This window comes from Thamnophis elegans, chromosome 7, assembly GCF_009769535.1.
Source record: "Thamnophis elegans isolate rThaEle1 chromosome 7, rThaEle1.pri, whole genome shotgun sequence".
In the NCBI taxonomy this organism is placed as follows: Eukaryota; Metazoa; Chordata; class Lepidosauria; order Squamata; family Colubridae; genus Thamnophis; species Thamnophis elegans.
Genome location: NC_045547.1, coordinates 23,839,307 through 23,863,964, shown reverse-complemented (window position 1 = coordinate 23,863,964; position 24,658 = coordinate 23,839,307). Strand labels below are relative to the sequence as shown.

At 39.6% G+C, this 24,658-nt stretch overlaps 1 protein-coding gene across 6 annotated transcripts in view; it reads left to right on the top strand.

Annotated features, from left to right (window-relative positions):
• The window catches only part of IGF1 (insulin like growth factor 1), a 73,425-nt gene that overhangs the window by 39,449 nt on the left and 9,318 nt on the right, over window positions 1-24,658 (top strand). For 4 of the 6 annotated variants that reach the window (XM_032221675.1, XM_032221671.1, XM_032221674.1 and 1 more), the window contains exons 3-4: window positions 15,472-15,653; window positions 21,312-21,367. In XM_032221675.1, coding sequence (XP_032077566.1) covers window positions 15,472-15,653; window positions 21,312-21,367 — 238 coding nt within the window. Of the gene's footprint in view, window positions 1-15,471; window positions 15,654-21,311; window positions 21,372-24,658 lie in introns of those variants that run through there. The other 2 variants (XM_032221677.1, XM_032221673.1) reach the window with 1 other exon arrangement.

Sequence of the window (24,658 nt, the reverse complement as noted above, 5' to 3'; positions counted from 1 at the left end):
TCACTGACTTAAAGAGTAAAACCAATCACTTGTTCAAATCAATTTGAGAAAGATTCAAAAATTTTAAGCCCCAATCTGATAGTCCTGCCCGTAGGTCTCAAGAGTTGAATGTCTGAAGTTTTTCCAAAAGAGGTTCAACAATATAGACTATTAGGAAATGAAGACACATGTAGCTCAAATGAAAACGTGGGTGTCTTTTTATCAAACATTTGTAACATTTTTATCAAACATTTGATAATTCATTTTTTATTGTCAGAAATTTGGTAGTAAAGGAAAAGAGTACAATATGAAATGGCCGGTGTAACAAGCCGTGGTGTATATTAACCATTAAGCAGACTAAGCACATGCTTAGGGCACCAGGCCCAAGGGGGCACCACAAAGTTGAGAAAGAAAGAAAAACCAATGAAGAGTTGTACAGTACGTACAAAGGAGGGGGGGGCACCAAGGTTTGTCAGAGCTTAGGGCACCGGTGAGCCTTAATCCGCCACTGATAACAAGAAGGGCTGCATATTTGGACTGCAAAAATTTTAAGAACTACTAGATGCTGCACAGAGATTCAGAATACTCTAATTCATGGCCGTCAAACTCAATTATGTCACGTGACGTATTGTGATGTTTCACAATGTTTTTTGCCTTTGTGGACCTGGGGTGGGCGTGGCCTGCACATGGTGCATCCGGCCCATTGGTCGCCAGTCTGACAGGCCTGTTTAATTCTTTGCTTCAATCCATGGTTGTTATACTTGTGCTACCTGCAGCCCAAAATCTGTAGCACTTTGCAAGTAGTAGCGAAGCAAAAGAACTAGTTTAAGAAAATAATAATAAAAGATTCAGCCTCTGGCCTCTCTAAGTAGAGGTTGGGGATGAATCTTCTCTGGAATAATGGAGAATTGTTGCCAATCAGTGTATCCCATGAGTCCTTGCACTACTAATCTATAGTGGCTTTACTGATAGTTCTATCAAATGTAGTGATGCAGTATTTGTCCCTAACTTTCAGTAGTGGATTATCATTCTTATCAGTGGTGGGATTCAAAAATTTTTGCTACTGGTTTGGTTGGCGTGGTTATGTGGGGGGGGGGCATGTGACTGAGTGGGTGTGGAATGCCCACTCAGTCACATCCCCCCCACCTAGCCACACCCACAGGAAAAGGTAGGAAATTTTTTAGGATTTTTTTCCTATCTACCCCTGCCGTCCCTTCATTAGTCATCCACATTTCCCTGCTTCCTCCCCCTCCATCAACCACCTCTTTGGTTGCTTACCTTCTGTGGTGGCTGGTCTAGTCCAGAAGGCAAGCTGACTGGAGTTTTCGGTGGCCCCCAGCCAGCTGCCACTACTGGGAAGCAGTTGGCTGGCATAGAAGTCTCCTAGCCGCCTCTTTGCATACTGGCTCTCAAAGAGGCAAGCGGACTTGTAAAGCAATGGGATGCGCATGCACAAAGAAGATGGCGGCAACGGCAGATGCTTTTTTGCTGACTGGAGGACTTTCTGGTGGCCTGCGGCAAGCTGCCGGCCTCTTTGAGAGCCAGTATGCAAAGTATGCAAGCAAGCAGTGATCAGATGGGCAGGATGAGAACCAGTGACATGGGGACTGGTTTGGGGGCATGGGCAGCTGGCCATCGCTACTGGCTCTCCAAACTGGGCAAAATTTATGCCACCGGTTTGAGCAAACCGGTGCAAACCGGCTGAATACCACTTCTGATTCTCATGTCTTTTAAGACTTACTTCTCCTTTTTAATTATGCTTTAAAGGTAGTTTAAGGTAGCATATCTCAAAATTTAGAGTATGACTCCTAAAAACTTGCAAAATGTGAAATGTCACCTGGTAGTATTTTCTTCACACTCTTATTTTTATCACTTTGATACAAAAGTATCTGAATGCAAAACAAAGGTTTAAGAATCTTGAATTAAACTTGAGTCTTGTTATTCTTCCTTTTTCATCTTCTTCATTTGCCTTTTAAAGAAGGAATAATCAACCCTGGAGGGCTCAAGGCTTCTATGCAAAGCCATCTCGATGAACCCTTACTCTACAAGAGGGGGCAGGATTTTACAATCATCAAGAGGGAAATGAAATAAATCAAATTATTTTTTATGAGTGCACGGAACATCAAAAGGTGTTTAGAGACTGCCGGAATTTTACAAGCTATATTTTCACAGCAGTTTAAGAGGCACTGACTTAACACAAGGAAAATAACTTTTTTTTCCTAATAAAATGAAATACAACTAAGCTATTATTATACACAGTGATGAGTGCATACACATACACATATCTAGGGGGGAGGGAGGGAGGGAGGGAGGGGGAGGAAGGGAGGGAGGGAGGGAGGGAGGGAGGGAGGGAGGGAGGGAGAGAGAGAGAGAGAGAGAGAGAGAGAGAGAGAGAGAGAGAGAGAGAGAAAGATTTTGTATTATTCTACCACTGCCTAAAGTGAAAAAGGCATTAATACTTTTTGAAGAGTTCTCAAAACTTGCAAGACTGCTGCAAATATATTTTCAAAAATAATAGCTCTGTTACATTAATCTTTTATTACAGCATTACACTCAGAATACATTATATATATAATAAATATTAATATACAGATATATACCCAACTGAAACATATAATTAAAAAGTCACTATAAAATATGTATATAAGAATGTTACTCCCCCTCCTTACTATGAATTTATTTTATCCAAGTTAGCCTTGACTCCTGGTGACTACATAAACATCAAAGTGATTTCCCATTGTTATTTTCTGAGTGCTGACAAGAGAATGACTGGCCCAAAATCACCCATTGGGCTCTCATGTCTAAAGCAGCATTAAAACTCTCCGTCTCTTGGCTTCTACACCTAATTGGCTCACCTGTTCTGAAATGTTTATTTAGCATTACAGAAAGAAAGCGGGTGGAAAAGACCCATTGTTCTTGCCCGTAAAGAGAACAGTAGATAAATTTGTGATATGTGAATATAAGTCTGAACACACTGAATTTAACAGGAGTAGACTTATATCTGTTCCATATAGAGCTGTAGATTCAAACTTTATTCAAGAAAACTTTATCACTCCAAATATTCTGCAACCTTTGAATTGTTGTTTTGTTGTTTTTGAACAAAACTACACATTAAAAAAATTTCCCAGAAAAAAAACAACCTGGAAATTTGCATCATGAACAAAAGAACCCCAGAAAAATTAAGCCGATTAGTAGAATGCTCTCTTTCTTGACCTTCTGTTGGAGAGAAAAAAAAGTTTATTTCAGAGGTTTATTTCCAATAACACTTACCAGCAATCCACTGCTACACATAAGGTATAGCGTTAGCCTTCCAATGTTGTACAATAAATAATTCTTTTGGCCACCCTCATGCACAAAGGACCCATTGTTCTTGATGCTTTGATAAATTCCAAGAACTAGAGATAGAGCCAAGAAGAACATGTGCACCCTTGGGCCTTTCCCCATTGCTGAATTAAAGTGCTATCCACCCATGCTTGAGTCAGCAGTAAACTATACCGGCATGACATCTGTTGCCCCCATTGCCAATCCCTATCCTGTCACAGTTGCATCTGTTGTGATTCACTGCAAATGGTGCAATGTACCCTCACAATACATCCTCTGACTTGGCAATCCTCCCCACTCCACACATTATCTGTTGGTAAGAAAACATCCACCAGTAATTGCAGTGAAAGGGATGAGAACTAACATCTTTGACCACTTGATCCCTTCTCTAAGTAAAAGAAAGCTAAACATTGAGAAGAACCCAGGACCAAAAAAAGAGGAATTATATACAGTTGGTCCTTGATCTAGCACCACAGCTGAGTCCAACATTTCCATTTTTAAGCAAAGCAGTTACTGAGTTTTGCCCTATTTCATAATCTGTTTTTTTTTAAGTAAATTACTACAGTTGTTAGAGAATCTCAATCATCCAGGTCATGGTCGTCCCAAAGGTGCTTTTTTTCGGGAGGCAACTGGACTTTCTTGTTTTTTCTTTGAAATTTCACTTCTCATCCAATAAGCTTCTTCGGCTCTGACTGGATGGTGGGAAATGGAAGGATTTATATTCCTTGCAGACAGCTGGTCATTTGCATCCTTTTAGAGAATCGTTGAGGCCACCTGAAGGTTTCTCTGTGTCCTCAAGGTCACTACTCATCCCTAAATGAATTGTTGTAAGTTGAGGGCTACCTGTATTACTTCTTCTTCTAATAACTGTTTTAACTAATATCTACATGGATAAGTATCAATTACTTCAGTTCATACTTTCTGGAAATGTTTTTGTAGGCAATGGCAATGGAAGGAAAATTAAACTAGATTAGGGAAACAATAGAAGAATAAATTACTAATGGAGTAATAATGGCAAAATGATACAAATATTGTACCATTATTGTGCAATATGAATATCTTTAGGATTATCGTTTTCCCAGTTGTAATGTATGGCTGTGAAGTTTGGACCATAAGAAAGGTTGAGCACCAAAGAATTGAGGCTTTTGAACTATGGTGCTGGAGAAGACTCCTGCGGGTCTCTTGGACTGCAAGGAGATCAAAGTGGTCAGTCCTAGAGGAAATCAAGCCTGACTGCTCTTTAGAAGGCCAGATCCTGAAGATGAAACTCAAATATTTTGGCCACCTAATGAGAAGGAAGGACTCACTGGAGAAGAGCCTAATGCTGGAACGATTGAGGGCAAAAGAAGAAGGGGATCACAGAGAATGAGGTAGATGGAGTCACTGAAGCAGTAGACGTGAGCTTCAATGGACTCCAGAGGATGGTAGAGGACAGGAAGGCCTGGAGGAATGTTGTCCATGGGGTCGTGATGGATCAGACACGACTTTGCAACTAACAACAACATTTCTATAGAAATTGTCTGTTTTTCTACATACTGAAAAAATATACATTCCATTAACGTGGTTGATAAGTTCTAAAAACCATTGAGCAATTTTAATATAGGTACATTGACTGAGAAAATAAAATCAGTCATAAAACAATTATTAAGTGAAAACTGTTCTTCTGGATCAGGCTTTGGCTTGATCCATCTATTCCATAATTTATTATGTTTGTTTAATCCAGAGATGGAATCCAGCAAGAGAAAAGGATAGCTGCCAGTTAAAAATAATAATCACAAATATCTGTGAGAAACATCTTTCACTGTTCTTGGGATTCATGTTAAACTTTCAAAAAAACTTGGACTAGAAACAATGCAACAAGAAGGAAGTGTTCTGATGACTTTTAAGATGCCAAACTATAGAGAGAAAATGAACTCTACTGAATGCCTAACACAGAAGAAGTTATAAAAATCTCATTTTTTCTCAGGGCATATATGTATATTCTTTTCAGAGCATGCATCAGAATTTCATTTTTAATGTGCGCCAATGTGTACACAGAAAAAGTGTCAATAAAGGATATCTTATTATTGAGAAGGGAAGAATTCTTTTTTCTATAACCCTCTAACCATGGTGGTGCAGTGGTTAGAATGCAGTACTGCAGGCTAACTCGCTAACTCACTGCTCACTCCAGAAGTTCGATTCTCACTGGCTCAAAGTTGACTCAGCCTTCCATCCTTCCAAGGTTGATAAAATGAGGACCCAGATTGTTGGGGGCAATATGCTCACTCTATAAACCACTTAGAGAGGGCTGTAAAGCAATGTATAAGTTTAAGTGCTATTGCTATAAATATTTATTAACTTATCACAGAGGTGGTATTCAGCAGGTTCTGACCAGTTCTGGAGAGTAGTTCAGAGAACTGGTAAATGCCATCTCTGACTGGCCCCACTCCAGTCTATTCTCTGCCTCCTGAGTCCCAGCTGATCGGGAGAAAATGGAGATTTTACATATCCTTCCCCTGGAATGGGGAGGGAATGGAGATTTTACAGTATCCTTCCCCTGGAGTGAGGGGGGAATGGGGATTTTACAGTATCCTTCCCCTGGAGAGAGGAGGGAATGGGGATTTTACAGTATCCTTCCCCTGGAGTGAGGGGGGAATGGGCATTTTACAGTTTCCTTGCCCTGGAGGGGGAAGGGAATGGAGATTTTACAGTATCTTTCCCCTGGAATGGGGAGGGAATGGATATTTTACAGTATCCTTCCCCTGGAATGGAGAGGGAATGGAGATTTTACAGTATCCTTGCCCTGGCGTGGGGAGAGAATGGAGATTTTACAGTATCCTTCCCCTGGAGTGAGGGGGAAATGGGCATTTTACAGTATCCTTGCCCTGGAATCAGGAGGGAATGGAGATTTTACATATCCTTCCCCTGGAGTGGGGAGAGAATGGAGATTTTACAGTATCCTTGCTCTGGAGGGGGGAGGGAATGGAGATTTTACAGTATCCTTCTCCTGCCACCCCCACCAAGCCACACCCACAGAACCGGTAGTTTTAAAAAAATTGAATCCCACCACTGAGTTATCAGAGAAAATATCAATGTACCTCCTTTTACACATGAGATTAAAAGAAACAGTCTGGTCCAGACTGTTCTAAGTGGTCTTCTACCTTCTGATATTGAGGATAACATCTTTAAAAATAAATTACTTGGTTTTTTTTTTAATATGAATAGAAATTGAAGTGTCCAGCTGTGAATTTCTACTGTGTTTTAAGTGAACATAAGTTTTTTCCTCCAGGCTTTTTCCATCACCGAGGAAAGGTTGAGGACACGCACTTCCCTTTATCCAATAAGTTGAGTCTGATCCCCACCCAAATATGGAGATTTCACTGAAAGATTATTTTCTTCCTGGTAGAGTCTCTTCGTCAATATCCCTCCATTTTTTTTTCAGAAGTTACCAAGCTGGTTAATGTATTAAACATTATTTTGTCTGCAGAAGAAGCCTGGCTAATTATGATAATTCCATAGAATTACACAACAGTAATCCTAAAGCAGACATTGCAGTGATATAATTCTTATGTAAAAGTAGGCCAGGTTCCAAAGGACCATAGTTAATTCCAACATAAACTACAAGGTTTCCTCTGGGAGACCACATTCCTTAAACAGTGAGAACTTTTAAACATCACTGGGAAATCTTCTTTCACCAACTTCTTCAAGTTGAAACCCTGAACATCCAACTTCAAAACTGCTACATTCAAGTAATGTATACCTATATTTTTTACCCTCCTAGACATGGATGATAGATAGATAGATAGATAGATAGATAGATAGATAGATAGATAGATAATAGATCGATCGATCGATCGATCGACAGACAGACAGACAGACAGACAGACAGATGATAGATAACTAGATAGCTACATAGATGATAGATAGATGATAGATAGATAGATAGATAGATAGATAGATGATAGATAGATAGATAGATAGATAGATAGATAGATAGATAGATAGATAGATAATAGATCGATCGATCGATCGACAGACAGACAGACAGACAGACAGATGATAGATAACTAGATAGCTACATAGATGATAGATAGATAGATAGATAGATAGATAGATAGATAGATAGATGATAGATAGATAGATAGATAGATAGATAGATAGATAGATAGATAGATAGATAGAGATCAGTGATAGCTAACCTTTTTGTCCTTGTGTGCCGAAGGCGCATGCGTGCACATGACAGCACATGTACGCATGCCCACAACCATAATACAATGCGCACACACACCTCCTGCTGTACATGTGCATGCGACCCACCCTGCATCCCATTTTGCGCCTAGCAGGCCTCCCTGAAGCCTCCTAGGAACAAAAAAAGGGGCGCAGGGAGGGCGCAGTTACAGGAGTTATGTCGGCCTTGTTTGCAGTTTTGTTCCTTTCTAGCATTCGTCTCAATTGTTTAGTGATGCATTCCTGCCTCTCTAGGATTTACCTCTATCTGCTCCAGTGAGGCACTTCCTATTCCTATTGGATGCATATCGATGGCTTGTATAGTGTTTTGCAGAGACCCGAAAATCAGCTGGCCAACGACCATGCTTGGTGGAGCTCAGCTGAGGCTCACATGCTGGGAGAGAGGCCTCCGCATGCCACCTGTGGCATACGTGCCATAGGTTCGCTATCATGGATATAGATGATAGATGGAAATGTTAAAAGGTTATGTAACACAACCAGATTGCCAAGGTTTTGTCAGATGTTAGAAGAATGTCCAGTTTCCGTACTTTCAAATAAAATCTCTGTTCGTCTCCCTGTTTTTCTAACTATCTGTCTAATGGCAGATCTAGGTTGCAATTATCTGGATGACCATTAGAGTGCAACAACAAAAATGGACATAACAAGATGCATCAATTGTAACATTTTGCTGCCATCTGATGGTGGTCAAGATTTGCAGCTCAGATCTTGTAACCCTATCTATCTTGGCACTAATACCCGCCATTCTTTGAATGCACAAAGGCCTTGTTTAGTCCATGATAAAAGGTTAACAATCTGTGGTCTTTGTGGCCATCTCTCCATTCTAACCATTAGCTGTAATGTCTCACACGGTTGGAGTCAAATAATAATTTAAAGACTATAGACTGAAGTCACCATAAAGTATAAACAACATTTTATGTGTTCTGGAAATATAGAGTTCCAGATTTCAGAATCTTTTGCCACTGGTCTTGCTGTTTGGAGCTGAGGAGAGCAGAAATCCAAAACATCTGGAAAGTACAAAGTTGCCTTCTCTTAAAATCCTTGCTCCTCTAATCGCAGGCTTTGCCATCATTTCCCTTCTCAAACAAATTTCCCTGAAGTTTGCCCTTTGCCTCAGGCATCAAAATAACCATTTCTAGGAAAAACGGGAAGGAAAAATATTCTCAGAAATACTTCAGAGTATAGTTCAACTGAAAATGCAGTAAAAGTGTGCAGTAAATGTTAGTATTTCTTTTCAAATGATGAGATGACCATTATTATGATATTGATGACAGACTCATTTTTAAATAATACTCAGATTACTCATTTTCACTCAATTCTATGTACTATTGGATTGACCTACGCACTTATACAGTCTATAATCCACTAAATCAAGGATTGCTAAATAGTTTAATATATTAAAATTATACAGCACACTAACGCTATCAAAAATCCCTATGAAAAAAGCTTGCCTGAAATGTATTTTCAAAGCTTTCTTAATGACCAGTGATGGTATTAATTCCTGTTTCCAAAGTAGCTACTGAACAGATATCCTTTTGAGTCATCCCCATAAAGAGTACCAGAACTGCACTGCAAAATTCCATGGGATAACAGCACAGACATATGGAAAACTTTCACATTTTGCTGACATGAAGTGACTTTTTGGATTTTTGTGGTCCAGTTCTGGTAGGTCTCAAAAGGCAGATTTCCCTTTCTGATTTTAATGAATGGTAAAGTCATGTCAACATTTGCACTCTCATAGGTGATGTAAAGAGAAGCCAAAAACAGATTTTGGGTGGGTGGGATTGATATCTGAAATCTATAAAAGCTACTCTCCAGAGCAGTGCTTCTCAACCTTGGCAAATTTAAGATGTGTGGACAGAAGAATGAACCTGCTGTTTAAATGTCTTTTATGGAAACAACTTCGGCTCTCGTATATCTGATAGAAAAATGAGCTGATGACAATAGTGAAGAGGATATTTCAAGCAAGGGAAAGCACTTTTGAATTACATCATTGCTCCTGCCCTATTTAAAGTGAAGCCCCTTTGCTACAGAAGCCAGCTACTGAATGAGTCAAATATTAAGCCTGACTCTTTTTTTCCCCAAAGCTACTGAAATTGTATGATTCAATCTTATGAATCTGTCCAAATGTAGTCCAGAGAGTTGACTACCAACAGATTAAACTGGGAGCTAGCTTGACTTACATAACAGGACACCTATTGGGACATGACCAAGGGAATTCCTCTATTCCCCAGCCCCATCCTGGAAATAATTTCTCTGAAGATATATGCAGAGGGATTCATGTGTCAGGCAAAGTCAGCTTAGACATACAGATACCATGGTTGACAGTGAATGCCAACAGGGATCTTCTGAACTTCCATTATTTTGGTATCCTAAGAACTAACAACTGCTTCCTAGAAGCTTCCAAAAGGATGTGCAACACATTGAAATGTTGTCAGAATGACGAAAACTACTCTACCTTTACATACTTGCCTGCAAGGTTTTTTATCATTTGGCCTCCATCCATGAGTGTCCACAACACCTTGATCAAGCTGACCAAAGCACTAGCTCTTCTGATCACCCAGGAAGACCTTTTGGCAGGGGGATAGAGTGGGCAGATGCGTGTTCCATGAAAAAATTAGCACTGATGGTGTTACCTAGTTTGGGTAATGAAACTGCAAGAAAGCAAGCAAGCTCAGAGAGCACCAAGGACCCCTCAAATTTTTCATAGATGTAGATATTCATTGGTCCTTCAGATTACTCCAGATTTTCCCATTCCAGGATGAGCTTGAAGAACCTCAAGAATATCTATTATTTTCATCCTTTACTCAAAAGAGATTTTACCTTCCATTTTAAATAAGAATTATTCCAAAGGATCAGTTTACCATGGGAATAACAATCAGAATTTAGATTTCCTACCAAACACCAATAATTATTTTAAGATATCTAAGTGGAATTAACATAGATGTCTCTCTTAATATATATTCCAATCTTGATGTAATATTCATTTTAACAAGATTTTTATTCTCTATAGGTATTAAAATTGTCACCATTAATCCATGTTATACAAACAGAAAGGCTCAAATTCATCATGAAATTTATTTTTCCACAAATAAATAAATAATGAAATCTGAACAAAAAACAAGTTTACTTTAATGTATTTTCATGAACACCATGTTGTTGTTTGCAAAATATTATTTGTATTACAATTTTATAACCAGAATATCTATCCCATTGTATAATCTCTCCAAATCCAAGTCTAAAACTTTAATTATACACATATAATATCTTATATTGAATTCCCATTGCCTGAATACCTTGAACAATAAAGCTGGTCAATCATTCAAAACTACATCTTGCAAACAGTTTTTCCATGTGCCTGATCTCGATATAAAAATGTTGATCTCTCCAGATGTCAGAGGAATCATATAAACATTAAACCAACATGCTTCTACCTCAGGTTTAATTTTCAGTTGCATAGATTGGTTCTAGGCACGGAGACAGTGATGTCCTAAGCCAGTTGGCCCTTCCCAGCAAAGCCGGTTTCAAGATAAATGATTTGAATAACAAACATTAACTCAGACAAAGGCCATTGATCTTGATCCTGGACACGCTGCAAAAATTCTGCAAAGTAGAATTGTTTTAATAGGAATTAGATTTGCAAGGTTTGATTCAGTAGGTTAATATTATTAACCCAATGGAAGTTCAATGAAATTTATGACATTTGAATATACACAATGAACACAGAATGCTTAGGGATTTGTTGAACAGGGAAGATGTGAATTGAATAGGAAGGGACATAGAATAGAGCAGTGATGGTAAACCTTTTCAACACCAAGTGCCCAAACCGGAATGCACTGGAAACCCAAAGACCAGCTGGCTGGCGCATGCATGCCTGGTTTTGGGACATTTTCCGAGGTGGCGCAGTGGTTAGGGTGCAGTACTGCAGGCCACTTCAGCTGACTGTTATCTGCAGTTCAGCGGTTCTAATCTCACCAGCTCAAGGTTGACTCAGCCTTCCATCCTTCCGAGGTGGGTGAAATGAGGATCCAGACTGTGGGGGCAATATCCTGACTCTGTAAACCGCTTAGAGAGGGCTGAAAGCCCTATGAAGCGGTGTATAAGTCTAACTGCTATTGCTATTGCTATTTTTCAGGCCAAAAACAGCCTGAAAATAGCCTGAAAAACCTGAAAAACAGCCTGAAAACAGCCTGAAAAATGGCCTGAAAACAGCCCCAAAAGGGTCTGTTTTTTGGCTATTTTTGGGGTGCTTTCAGGCCATTTTCCAGCACTCCAGTGCCCATGAAGACCAGCTGGCCGGCGGGCATGTGCGCACGGGAAACCAGAAGAGCAGCTGGCGATGGTGCACGTGCCCACAGAGAAGGCTCTGCGTGCCATCATGGGAATAGAGTATCCTGGAATAGGGCATAATTAAGTGGAACAATAAACAGCAAGATTTGTCACAGCAAGATTCTACTGCAGTTTACTGGTTGGAAATAATTTTGCATGCTACTTTTTTTGTTCATGTGGAAAAACATGCTGAATGGACATATAGTTTTCTCTGGAGACATATAGCAGCTTCCAGAAAGAGGGGAGGGAAGAAGAAGACAAAGAAAGTTTGGAAGTAAAATGTGGCTCCTAACAGACCTTCCAATTTGATTTAGTCCCACACTAATATTGCTTTAAAAACAAATCCAGTGAAAGATTTCCAAATGCCTTGTGTTGTTTGGCTCTTAGCTAAGGTGACTAATTTGATACCATTTTTTTGTTCTTATAATCATGGCACATATCCTAACAGCAGAGCATGGCTTTGCTCTAAGTTATGTTATATACTACTAGAGGAATTCACTGACTTGTGAAATTCAAAACAAATATCTTTTTTATATGTATATCCTGGGGAAAACCTTTTTTCAAATCTATTGGAATTTATCAAGCAAATAGTTTGAAGGGCCCCGCTGACTAAATGGTCATGTTTATTTTATTACTAGAAAGGCTATGATCTATTCAACAGATATTCTTGGAATATTTATTTGTATTTCATATTTCTTAACCATCCATCTCCCTCTTTACATATTATTGGTTCACATATTATGTGAACAAATGAATCAACAAGAGTGCAAACTCGAACAAAGTTCAGGCAACAACAACAAATTTGCCCAATTCAGTGGGGTTTACAGTTTGCATAATTTGTGTGTGTGTGTGTACATGTATATATATGTATGTATGTAAGGGGGGGGGGTCTGAGTAGGTAGAAAGATATGCATGTGCAGGTAATCCTCAACTTAGTATCTGTTCAAAATTCTGGCCGCCAGCATTCCTTTCAGTTGTTACATAATTGTATTTGGGCGGTCATATTTACAACCTTTTGCAGAATCCCATAGTCATGTGGGCCGAGGTGGTGCAGTGGTTATGGTGCAGTAGTGAAGGCCACTACAGCTGACTGTTATCTGCAGTTCAGTGGTTCAAATCTCACCGGCTCAGGGTTGACTCAGCCTTCCATCCTTCCAAGGTGGTTAAAATGAGAACCCGGATTGTTGGGGGCAATATGCTGACTCTGTAAACCGCTTAGAGAGGGCTGAAAGCCCTATGAAGCGGTATATAAGTCTAACTGCTATTGCTATTGCTATATGACTGCAATTTATGACAGAAACCATTGTATACTACTGGTTTCCAGCAAAAAATGCCCACTGCAAATGGGTTTGCTTATCAACTGCTATTCACTTAACCTCCACTGCATTAATTTAACAAAAACCACAAAATAATGTCATAAAAATTGAGTTGGTCACAGAGGTGCCTTGACTTTCAACCATCATGATATACAATGGGTCATGATGTACAATAAGTTGAGGGCTACACACATACATTTACACACACACACACACACACACACACACACACACGCACATGCATACATACACATATACATACATACGCATATGATTACAGCTCAGTTTGTTGTCTCATGGTCCAGTCATTTCATTAGCAGCAATAAAGCTGTTAAACTTTGCTGTTCTAGCCCATTTGAAGTCTTATGAAAGCATAACATTTACTTGATCATACTTTCACTGCCAAGGGAAGGGATATGAGGGATTTTCATTCTCAGAGGCCAAAACCACTTCACTTACCATATTTTTCAGAGTATAAGGTGAACCTTTTTCCCTCAAAAAAGAGACTGAAAATCTGGGTGCATCTTATACACTGAATACAGCATTTTTGCCTCCTGAAACCCTGCCCCCTTCACCAAAATAGCCATGCATAGCCTTCAGGAGGCTTTCAGAATGCTCCTGGGGGCTGGGGAGGGCAGAAATGAAGGAAAAACTGGCCATTTTTGCCTCTTCAAAATCATCTTATACTCCGGTGTGTCTTATACTCCAAAAATACAGTATCTTGGGTACTCTGGCAGTGCCCTTGCTAAGAAGTGCTGTTTATCATTTAAGCAAAAACATGTTTTATATCCACCCTTTCAGTGAGATTGCTTTATGGCAGTTTAATCCACTATGTGGATACATGAGACAAAATGATAAAAAATGTGTTTTCACGCTGTTCGGAAAAAGTGTCCTAATCAAACCCAAAGTAAGAATTATTTCACTTTGGATTTTCTAAGCCAGATTAACAGGGGTTTAGTACATACTATATTAAAAGTGGGAACACTTTCAGGCACAACAAAATCAGTCTTACAAGTGTTGGATCCAGTAGGAGCCCAACGTACTCCCAAAATTTAGATTTAGAATTCTGAATAGCCACATTTTCCCACACAAATACCACTTCAGTCTGAATACTTCAAGGCCCTGCTTTTTCTTCTTATAGTTTTTTTTTAATCTTTAACCAGGTTACCATTGAACTACTCTTCAACAAAGAATCATTCCTTTTAATATAAAGTCAACATCCGCTGATTACCTCCAAATTAGGTTAACTTGATGTAATGAATCTGCCAAGACCTGCCCTTGGACATATAGTGAATTCAAAATGCAGCAGTGGGACCTTTGCTCGATGTTTCTCAGCAATATGTGATATCTACTCATTACCCTCTGTAGATTTCTGAGTTAAATTCAAGGTGCTGGTGTAAAAATACAAATCCATATAAAACCTTTGGAACCCAGCTATTCGAAGGAATAACCTTCCCCTATGTGGTGAATTATTGATTGTCTGATTGTTCTCTTTTTATGGTGGTGGCCAAGAGACAAATGATTGTCAAAAATCAACCAGGAGAAAAGTGGTATCATTTTTTGTAAAAATTCTCTCCCTGTTACAATTAGGATGGGTCCCTCTCCAGCTTGCTTGAAGACAACATTAAATACTTATTCTTTATACTCAGAATCTGTTATTTTAGACCAGGGCTGTCAAACTCAAGGCCTGTGGGTTGCATCCAGCCCACGAGATGCTTAGATCTGTTTTCTGGAAACAGCAGAAGACTGGCCCATGGCACCTCTGTCAACAAAAACGGAGCTCAGTAGGGCAGCGCATGCCCCTCGCAAGCTCTGTTTTCACAGGTAGAGGGTTGCAGAAGGCCGTCACAGCCAGAAACAGAGCTCAGGAGCCCGTTTTCACTGACAGAGTGCTCAGGCCACCACAGTTACCATAGACCACACCCTCTGCCCCACACCCCAGAAGGTCAAACACAACCCTGACACAGCCCTCAATGAAATCAAGTTTGACATCCCTGTTTTATATTGTAATTTGGATACTTTATTATAGCTGTGAGTTTAGTGATGTTGCTCTGGCTATTAACTGCTATGGGTTTTGCTAGCCAGGATGAATGGAAGAGAAATGTGTGAATAAATGAAGATACCTGGCTACTCCTGTAGGTCTGTAAGATATTGCTAGCACATTGATCCAGTAAAGGATACAATAGAATTTGCTCTGCGTGTCTTATTCTGTAGTGTAATGCACCTAATTATATTGTAATATTAGCAGAATGTGAAAGATTTTGTTATGTTCCTTTATAATGACCACTTTTGTCCCCTTTAGGTAAACCAGCAGGTTATGGAGGCAGTAGGCGTTCCTCTTCTACTAGGGGAATAGTGGATGAATGCTGTTTCCAGAGCTGTGACCTGATACGGCTGGAGATGTACTGTGCTCCTGTCAAGCCACCTAAATCTGCACGATCTCTACGTGCTCAGCGACACACTGATATGCCTAAAGCACAAAAGGTAGCTGAAGTGTGATGAAATTTAATCTGATTATTTGTTACATATGAGGATTTTCAGCATTGCTCCAAGCTTGGGATGGACATATGGTTGCCCAGTACCAGAAATCCAAATTTGATATCTATGGGCAGCTTTCATTTCTAAAATACTGTAGTCTTCCAATATGAAATAGAAATGGAACAGAAGACACCAGAGGAAGAGAGCCATAGAGATAATTGTATATTCCACATCTCTTTATCTCATCTTCGTCTTTGCCTTCTTTTTTTCTTTCTCTATTAGTAGCTGCTGATAAATGACCAATGTTATTCTGAAACATCCTGGCTTATTGCAGCAGTTCCCCACTTTGTTAAAATTAGCCACATTATTTCCATATTCCTATCTAGCTTGCTTTCTTCTATCCCAAAAGACTTGATACTTTTGCTGAGAAATAAGTCATTGGGTACTTCAGAAATTGTTGCCCTCTGCTTATGATATACTCTCTAAGGTAGGGATGTCAAATTCAAGGCCTGGGGGATAGATCTGCCTCCCTGGGGTTCTTAGATCTGGCCACAGAGCTACCCTGGAAAGAGCAATGGACTGGCTCGCGGTGCCTCACTGGCAGAGGGTTGCAGGAGGCCATCACAGCCGAAAATGGAGCTCAGGAGCCTGTTTTTGTTAGCAGAGTGCTTGGACCTCCACAGGCGCCTCCCCCGACATGAGTGACACCAAGCTGAACACACCCACTCTGACCCCCCCCCCCAGAGGTCAAATACAACACTGATGTGGCCCTCAATGAAATCGAGCTTGAAACCTCAACTCTAAGGATTGTTTATATCAGGGATGGGTTCCGGCTTCTTTTACTGCCGGTTCACTCAGGGCTGCGCTTCGGGTAGGCATGCTTGATGCATGCTACTCACGCATGCGCAGAAGTAAAAAATTGCTTCTGCGTATGGGCAGAAGCAAAAAACCAGATGGTGGCGCCTATGGCGGTGCTGATAGAACTGGTTCAGGTGCATATCCGGCCAAGTTACTACCTACTCGGCCAAACCATTCCGAACCGGTAGGAACCCACCTCTGGTTTATATGTGTGTTGGTGTCATATTTTGTGTATAAGTGATGCAGCTTTAGCTACTTAATGGCTTGTACTCATCCTTAAACTTTGCAAAGGATAGTTTACTAAAAGTCTCTAGTCCCAACTAACTTTCATGAACTTTGTTGTTCATTTTTGTATTGCCACCATCCTTTCCTCCATGTTTATGAATGTCTGTGGTTGACCAATGTGTGACACTGAATGCTGGACTAGAAAGGACATAGGCTGATCCAACTCCTAGTACTCTCTGTTCTTATGTTCTTTTCTTGGGCTTCTCTCCAATGTAGTCATCTCAAACTAAGTCTCACTAAAATCAATGGGATTTACTTCTGCTGCCTACACATGGGGGATTAAGCCTTGATCTTACAACTGATTTTTATCTGAACATTTTAGAGTCAGTTTTACTTTTTAACATTTCCCCAGGCTTTAGAGTGGTCTTTAATTTAAATTAGTAAAATAATAAATTGGCTTCTTTTAGCATTCTTTCAAATTCATGAGGCTTCAGATTTGGCCTTTAGGGCAGTTTGGCTACCATTATAATAAGGCTTCACTTATTAGTTGGGGTGCAAGGAGATCTTATTATGGAAATCAACTGATGGCATAAGACCAAGGTCAGAAGGGATTGTAGTCTGTTAATACTATTAGCAGATAGTCTGATGAGAATAATGCCAGAAAACAAACCAGATGCAAACCGTCTCAGGTACTAATGTTAGTCAGAAACAGGCTTAATAGCAATAGCAATAGCAGTTAGACTTACTGTATATACTCGAGTATAAGCCTAGTTTTTCAGCCCACTTTTTGGGCTGAAAAAAGCCGCCTCGGCTTATACTCGAGTCAGTGAAAATTTGCCCGAAATGGAGGAGAAAAAGGGGCGGGGCCATGCCGCTGGGTGACACTCGTGAATGGCCCAGTGCCCCTGTGAGTTTCCCCTCCCTCTGTGTCAGTTTGCCGCGCAGCGCGCACCGCACCATCCCCCCTCCTCACGTTCTAATGTAATGCAGGGCTATCTTACGATTCCCCCTCCTGCCGCTCTGCAACGATGTCCCACCTCCTCCTTGTTATGGCAAGCAGCCACATAGCGATGTCCCACCTCCTCTGGTACAGTGATCCAATGATAGGAATCACTGTGCCGTGTGTCATAGGAGGCGGGACATCATCATCACAGCGGGACATCAGCATCATGAGGTGAGTGAAGTATTTCATTGAATACACCGCTAGTTTACTGTTTTTCTTTGAAATAAATATTCAAAAACATTATTGGTATCTATTTTTATTTTTGAAATTTACCGGTAGCTGCTGCATTTCCCACCCTAGGCTTATACTCGAGTCAATAACTTTTCCAGTTTTTTGTGGTAAAATTAGGTGCCTCGGCTTATATTCGGGTCGGCCTATACTCGAGTATATACGGTATATACCGCTTCATAGGGCTTTCAGCCCTCTCTAAGCGGTTTTACAGAGTCAGCATATTGTCCCCAACAACAATCCGGGTTCTCATTTTAACCACCTTGGAAGGATGGAAGGCTGAGTCAACCCTGAGCCGGTGAGATTTGAACAGCCGAACTGCAGAACTGCAGTCAGCTGAAGTAGCCTGCAGTGCTGCATTTAACCACTGCACCACCTTAATTAGACCAAAGTCACTTTTTTTATTTTGCTTCTTTCTTCATTCTAATTACTCATTGCTTTCTATTCCAGCGAGCACTCAAACTGACTTACCAATTTAATAAAAGGCAATAACATTTCTTTAAAAGGGGGAAGTTAAAATATTAATTGAAATTATTGCTAAATTATTTAAAAATTAAAAATGTGACAAAACAGCTGCCACTGTACAATATTTTTAATCACTGAAAGAGTGAAGATAAAAGCACCTAAAGGACTTCATTTCATTAAGTGGGAGTGATTTATTTATCAAACTTATATGCCACCCATTTTGACAAAAGCAACTAATATAGGTGAAAATTCTCTCCTAAGTGCTAAAAATAAATAATTTAATTTGTACAATCAGATTTTAAGCAGTGCTCTAAAAGTTAATATCGACACCTTAATATGCCTGATAAGCATCTGGTAAACAGTGAAGATATTTCAGTTCAGAGTTAATATGATGTCTGTATTTTCTTCGGCTTCTGCAAACTAGGTGCTATATTATGAACCAATTTAAACTTCTGCATGTTTTGAAGGACAGCCCCAGATGAATCATGTTGCAGTGTCAAAACTGAAGATAACCAAGGCAAAGATAAAATAAAGCACTGGATAAAATAAAGCACATTTGCTAAATTTATATTAAACCTTTCCATCAGGAATATAGTGATATACATACCATTCTCTCTTTCTTTTTCCCCCCACAACAAGACTCTGGGGTAGGTTGGGGTGAGAGAACATTGTCCAGTGAATTTCTATAGTTGAGGTAGGCTTCAACTTAGATCTCTTTAATTCTGGTCCAGCACCTTAACTATTATATTACACTGACTTTTACGTTATTAGTGGCTAACATATAATGCTTTGTCAGGTTAAGTTTAGATTCTCCAAGGAATAGCATTCAAACTCAATACAGTGTTATTGCTGGACTCACATTGGTCATATCATTTCACAAATTAAACTTGTTATAACTTTGTCAGAAAGTTTGTTGTACAAGATTTTCCATTGCAGACAAAAATAGCTGCAGCTAAACAACCAGGAGATTGGCATAGTTTCAAAGGAACCATTTTTCTACACATTTTCAACTAATCCTTAACTATATATCCAGAAATGGGAGAATCATATGTAATAGTATTTATTTGGAGCATAGCAGCTTGAAATCTTTCACATACTGTAAGTGGTTTTTAAATGCCAACTCTTAACAAACAACTCCCATTCTATCAATCTACCTACCTCCTGGCCTATTATACTATAGGAGATGAGCCCAAAGGAGAAATCAAATGTGTCATCAATCATGAGTTCCTGCGCATGAGATCTAAGACCAGTCCACCTTGAATTCCTTTCTAGTAGTTCAGATTAATGTTAAGCACCAGGGAAATCGGGAAATCCAGGCAGTTCAAAGAGTTATAAAGATTTATTATAAGACTAAGCTCTCTACAAGAATCTGAACTACTCATGGTCAAGGAATATTGGTGGGAGGTAAGATTAGAAGAAAATTCAAGGTGAACTGGACTTAGATCTCTTGTGGGAACACAGGGACATATGACTGATGATGAGATTGACCCATCTAGTCTAGTGCTTCCAGGTTGAAAGGATTAGCCAGAGATATCACCATTGCCTATGGGACACCTGAAGGGATACCTTTAATGTCCCTATTATTTTCCCACTGAAGTGGTCCCTATCTATCTATCTGCATTTTCATGCTTTTAAACTGCTAGGTAGCCAGGAGCTGGGATAAGTTGATGGGGGTTTATTCCATCATGTGGCTCACACTCTTGGGTTTTGAACTGCTGAGCTGTTGACCTTTCAATGGTCTTCTGACTCAGCATCCTAACCATGTGAGCCACCGCAGCCTAGTCTCATTCCTTAGGACAAGAGTCAGAAATTCTTTTTCACATTGTTGGCAATGTCTGGTAGCCCCCCCACCCCCAGGGATCTATTTCTGTTCTACGCTTTCTATACCGTCTTAGATTGCAATCTGGGAGTCAGAATAGGACTGAAACTGGCATTCTGGAACTTGTCCTTCGCAAATTCTGAGTTAAATGTTGATGTGTTTCCAAATACCATAAATTACCTTTGAAAAATTGGGAGTTGACAATAGTTTAGCCATACAGCCAAATAATGGGGAAAGATCTATATAGTCAAACTCTACCAAGGAAGCTGCTTCCAGTTAGTATGTATGTATGTATGTATGTATGTATGTATGTATGTATGTATTTATTTATTTATTTATTTATTCTCATATTTATACAGCTGTTCATCTCACAAAAGCAACTCTGCGTGGCAAACAACAATAAAATGAGAAATTGGGGAAGGGGAACCTAGGTATAAAAATTAACATTACAAGAAAAATGTTATAAAAACAAAATGTTGTACAACACTCTTCCCAAACTTGAAGCAATGCAGATGTATTCCACTACATCTTCCATAGATCCAAGCCACCATAACTGAAAAACAAAATTTCTACACTAGATAAACTTACAGTTTCATGATTAAGGCTTTCTGTTTAGCATGAAATGCCATACTCAACCAATGCAAAATTTGTCATAGTATCAATGATAGTAAGGAATTTTAATGCAAATGAGTATATTTCTGAAACTACAGACAAAAAGCTGTCTATTATGAAATGTTATATGCCAAAAGGTGTACATAAAGGGCAATTTTATTCAATAGGGACTGTATCTAGAAAAGCCATATGTATTCTAGGGGAAATACCTATGAAAGGAAACAGAATGGTTTGTTCTAAATCTGTGTTTTATTAACTTGCAGGAAAATGATGGAAGAGAATTTTAAGTATTTAAATATGGACTGGATTTCAATTGGGCCACATACCTCTACTTGATATAAACTAGCTTCTCATCATTCCATTCAAAAAATAGGAAGAGAACTATTGCAGCATTCAGTGAGACGAAGATTGTCAACCACTCTCACTTACAAAATAATATGTCTTTTATTTTCAGGAAGTGCACTTGAAGAACACAAGTAGAGGAAACACAGGAAACAAGAACTACAGAATGTAAGAAAATTCCGTCCGTTAGAGTGAAGAATGAATGTGCCACCTGCAGGATACTTTGCTGTAAATAGTCAGAAATTGGACAAAGCTAGAGTTCAATAAGTTTAATGAATTCTCCACTAATGGGCATTCTCCCTAGGAACAATGCAATTAAACATTCCAACAAAAAAAGCCAACTCAGTGCTCAAATGTTTCTGAGACTGGTAGATTGCTACTGTAATTGTTCACTTCCTGCAATAAAATGTGCCACACGCCAGTATGTACAAAAACTGTACATGTTTCACATAGACCCAATCCCACACCTCTTAAAAGCCTTCTGCCCTCAAAGGCAGCAGCCAATGCAAAAACCTTTAGTGGACTCAATTGCACTAAATTAATTTATGAACCCTGCTATGGGAGTCACTCCCCCAGCCTTATCTAAGTGGAGTTTATTTTTTTATTTTTTTACTTTTTTAAAATATTTGTACTTCTAGATAAGCAACAGATTGTTTGTCTTGCAGTGTCTGATAACACTGTTTGATTTCCCTTCCATATTTACATAGTTTGGAATTCCCAGTAGCGACAGCAGTAAAGTTAACATGTTCATTTCACTACTGTTGTGGCTTTTTAACAGCACACGTGTGTCAGTGGTGGGTCTCAAAATTTTTTAGAACCTCTTCTGTAGGTGTGCTTTGTGGGAGTGGCTTGCCAGCCATGTGACCGAGTGAGAGTGGTTTGCCAGCCATGTGACTGGGTAGGCATGACCAACTTATAAAATGTGGTGAAACCCACTTAACAACGCTCTTGCTTAGCAACCAAAATGTTGGCTCAGAAACTCTGGCATTTGAAGCACACAAGTCTTAAAGCTGTTAAGTTACAAGACCCTTGCACCCTAACCCTTTAGGGAAAAAAAACCCAGGGGTGTTCAAACTTGACAGCTTTAAGACTTGTGGACTTCAACTTCCAGAATTCCTCCTCCAGTCATGTTGGCTCAGGAACTCTGGCATTGAAGTGTGCAAGTCTTAAAGCTGTCAAGTTACAAGACCCTTGAACCCCTAACCCTTTAGAAAAAAAACCCAAGGGGTGTTCAAAAATGACAGCTTTAAGACTTGTGGACTTCAACTTCCAGAATTCCTCCTCTCGCTCTTCATCTTGATGATGTGCGGATGGGCGGGGGGAGGGAGCTGGAACCAGTTCTAAACGGCACTGTAGATTTGTGGAAGCTCTTCTATAGAAGACGTTAGAACTGGCAGGAACCCACCCCTGATGTGTGTTCATCTCACTCAGAGATCCTTGTATATTCCAGGATCCACAGAGAGTTCTTACATAGGTGCAAAACATGATTTTATTCCATTGAGGATGTTACTATTCATATTTCATCCTTATGCCAAGCTGTCTTTGCCACTGAAATTAATAGAACAACTTGCATATATTGGAACTCCCTGTGCAAACTCCAATATCTACAGCAAGCTTCTGGGTCTAGGTTTTAATGCCATTCCCCTGCATTACAGATGAAAATAGACATAACCATATTTTTCAGAGTATAAAACACACCTTTTTCCCTCAAAAAAGAGGCTGAAAATCTGAGTGCATCTTATACACTGAATGCAGCATTTTTTGCCTTCCAGAACACTGCCCCCTTCACAAAATGGCCGTCCATTGCCTTTAGGAGGCTTACAAAGTGCTCCTGGGGGCTGGGGAGGGTAGGAATGAGTGAAAACGGGCTGGTTTTTGCTCAGTTTTGCCCCCCCCCATATCCCAGGAGCACTCTATAAGCCTCCTAAAAGCTATGCATGCCCCACCTTTTTTTACAAAAAAAACAGATCCATTTTTGCAAAAAAAAAAAGGCAATTTTTGCTCATTTCTGGGGGTGGGGCCACCCCCCAGGAGCATTCTACAAGCCTCCTAAAGACTATTCATGCCCATTTTTTTGGGAAAAATGGGCCCGTTTTCGTGAATAACGGGCCATTTTTGGGAGGTCTGCAGAGTGCAAAAACTATTTTTTTAAATTCACCTCTTCAAAATCTTGGTGCGTCTTATACTCTGAAAATTATGGCATATGCAATTTGAAGAATATAATAATTTTTGTCAAGGTAAGCTGAGAGCTCATATAAGCGCTCTTAAATTCTCAGTGACTCTTTCAGATAACTTATTAACAATATAAATAAATGTCTTTTTCTTCCCTATAAGGCAATATGTAGAAATTTATTAATCATACACATATAACCAACAGTATGTAAAAAAAAAAAAAGTCTCTTTAATGGTACAATGGTGCTATTCTGTAGCTTGTTTATGAAAGGTCTTACCAAAACAGTAAGAGGTACAAGCAAAGTAGCACATTTGAAATGAGTTGGAAACAATGGCAAAGATGAGATAGAAGGGTTTGTTAAAAGATGCACGATTGATTTAAGGTTTATAATTCATTAAAACATTAATATCAAAGAGTAATACAGGTACTCGGCTTACAACAGTTTATTTAGTGACTGTTCAAAGTTACAATGGCACTGAAAAAAGTGACTTGTGACCAGTGGTGAAATTCAGGTTTTTTTTACTACTGGTTCTGTGGGCGTGGCTTGGTGGGAGTAGCAGGGGAAGAATACTGCAAAATCTCCATCCCCACCCCACTCTGGGATCAGCCAAAGATCATATTTGCCGGTTCTCCGAACTACTCAAAATTTCCGCTACCGGTTCTCCAGAACCTGTTGGAACCTGCTGAATTTCACCCCTGCTTGTGACCCTTATGACTGTTGCAGCATCCCTGTGGTCACATGATCAATATCCAGACACTTGGCAACTTGCATGTATTCATGACAGTTGCAGTTTCCCTGAGTCATGTGATCACCTTTTGCAACCTTCTGACAAGGAAAGTCAATTCACTTAACAACTTTGGCAAAAAAAAGGTTGTAAAATGGGCAAACCTTACTTAATAACTGTCTTACTTAACAATAGAAATTATGGATTCAGTTGTGGTTGAGAGTCAATTACCTGTACTAATAGCTAATAGAAGGGACATCTACGATTCATGGTACTGTGAAAAAGCTAAGATTTCATCTTTAAAAGCACCTTTGAAAAGATTGGTCCTTTTCAGCAACAAGGAGGAAAAGCAGATTGAATTTCCAAGACTCTTAAAACTAGTGTGGTTGTGATAGAAAAAGAAGACTGCACTATACTGTAGCTTGACTTCCTTTGTCATATGAAAACAGTCCTCCACCATTCTCCCTAAGATAAGAGCATTCAACCTAGTGCATTTATATGGCAATATACTCAGGAATTTTAGTTTAGGGCAAGTCAGAATCAAATATTAGCCACTGAATT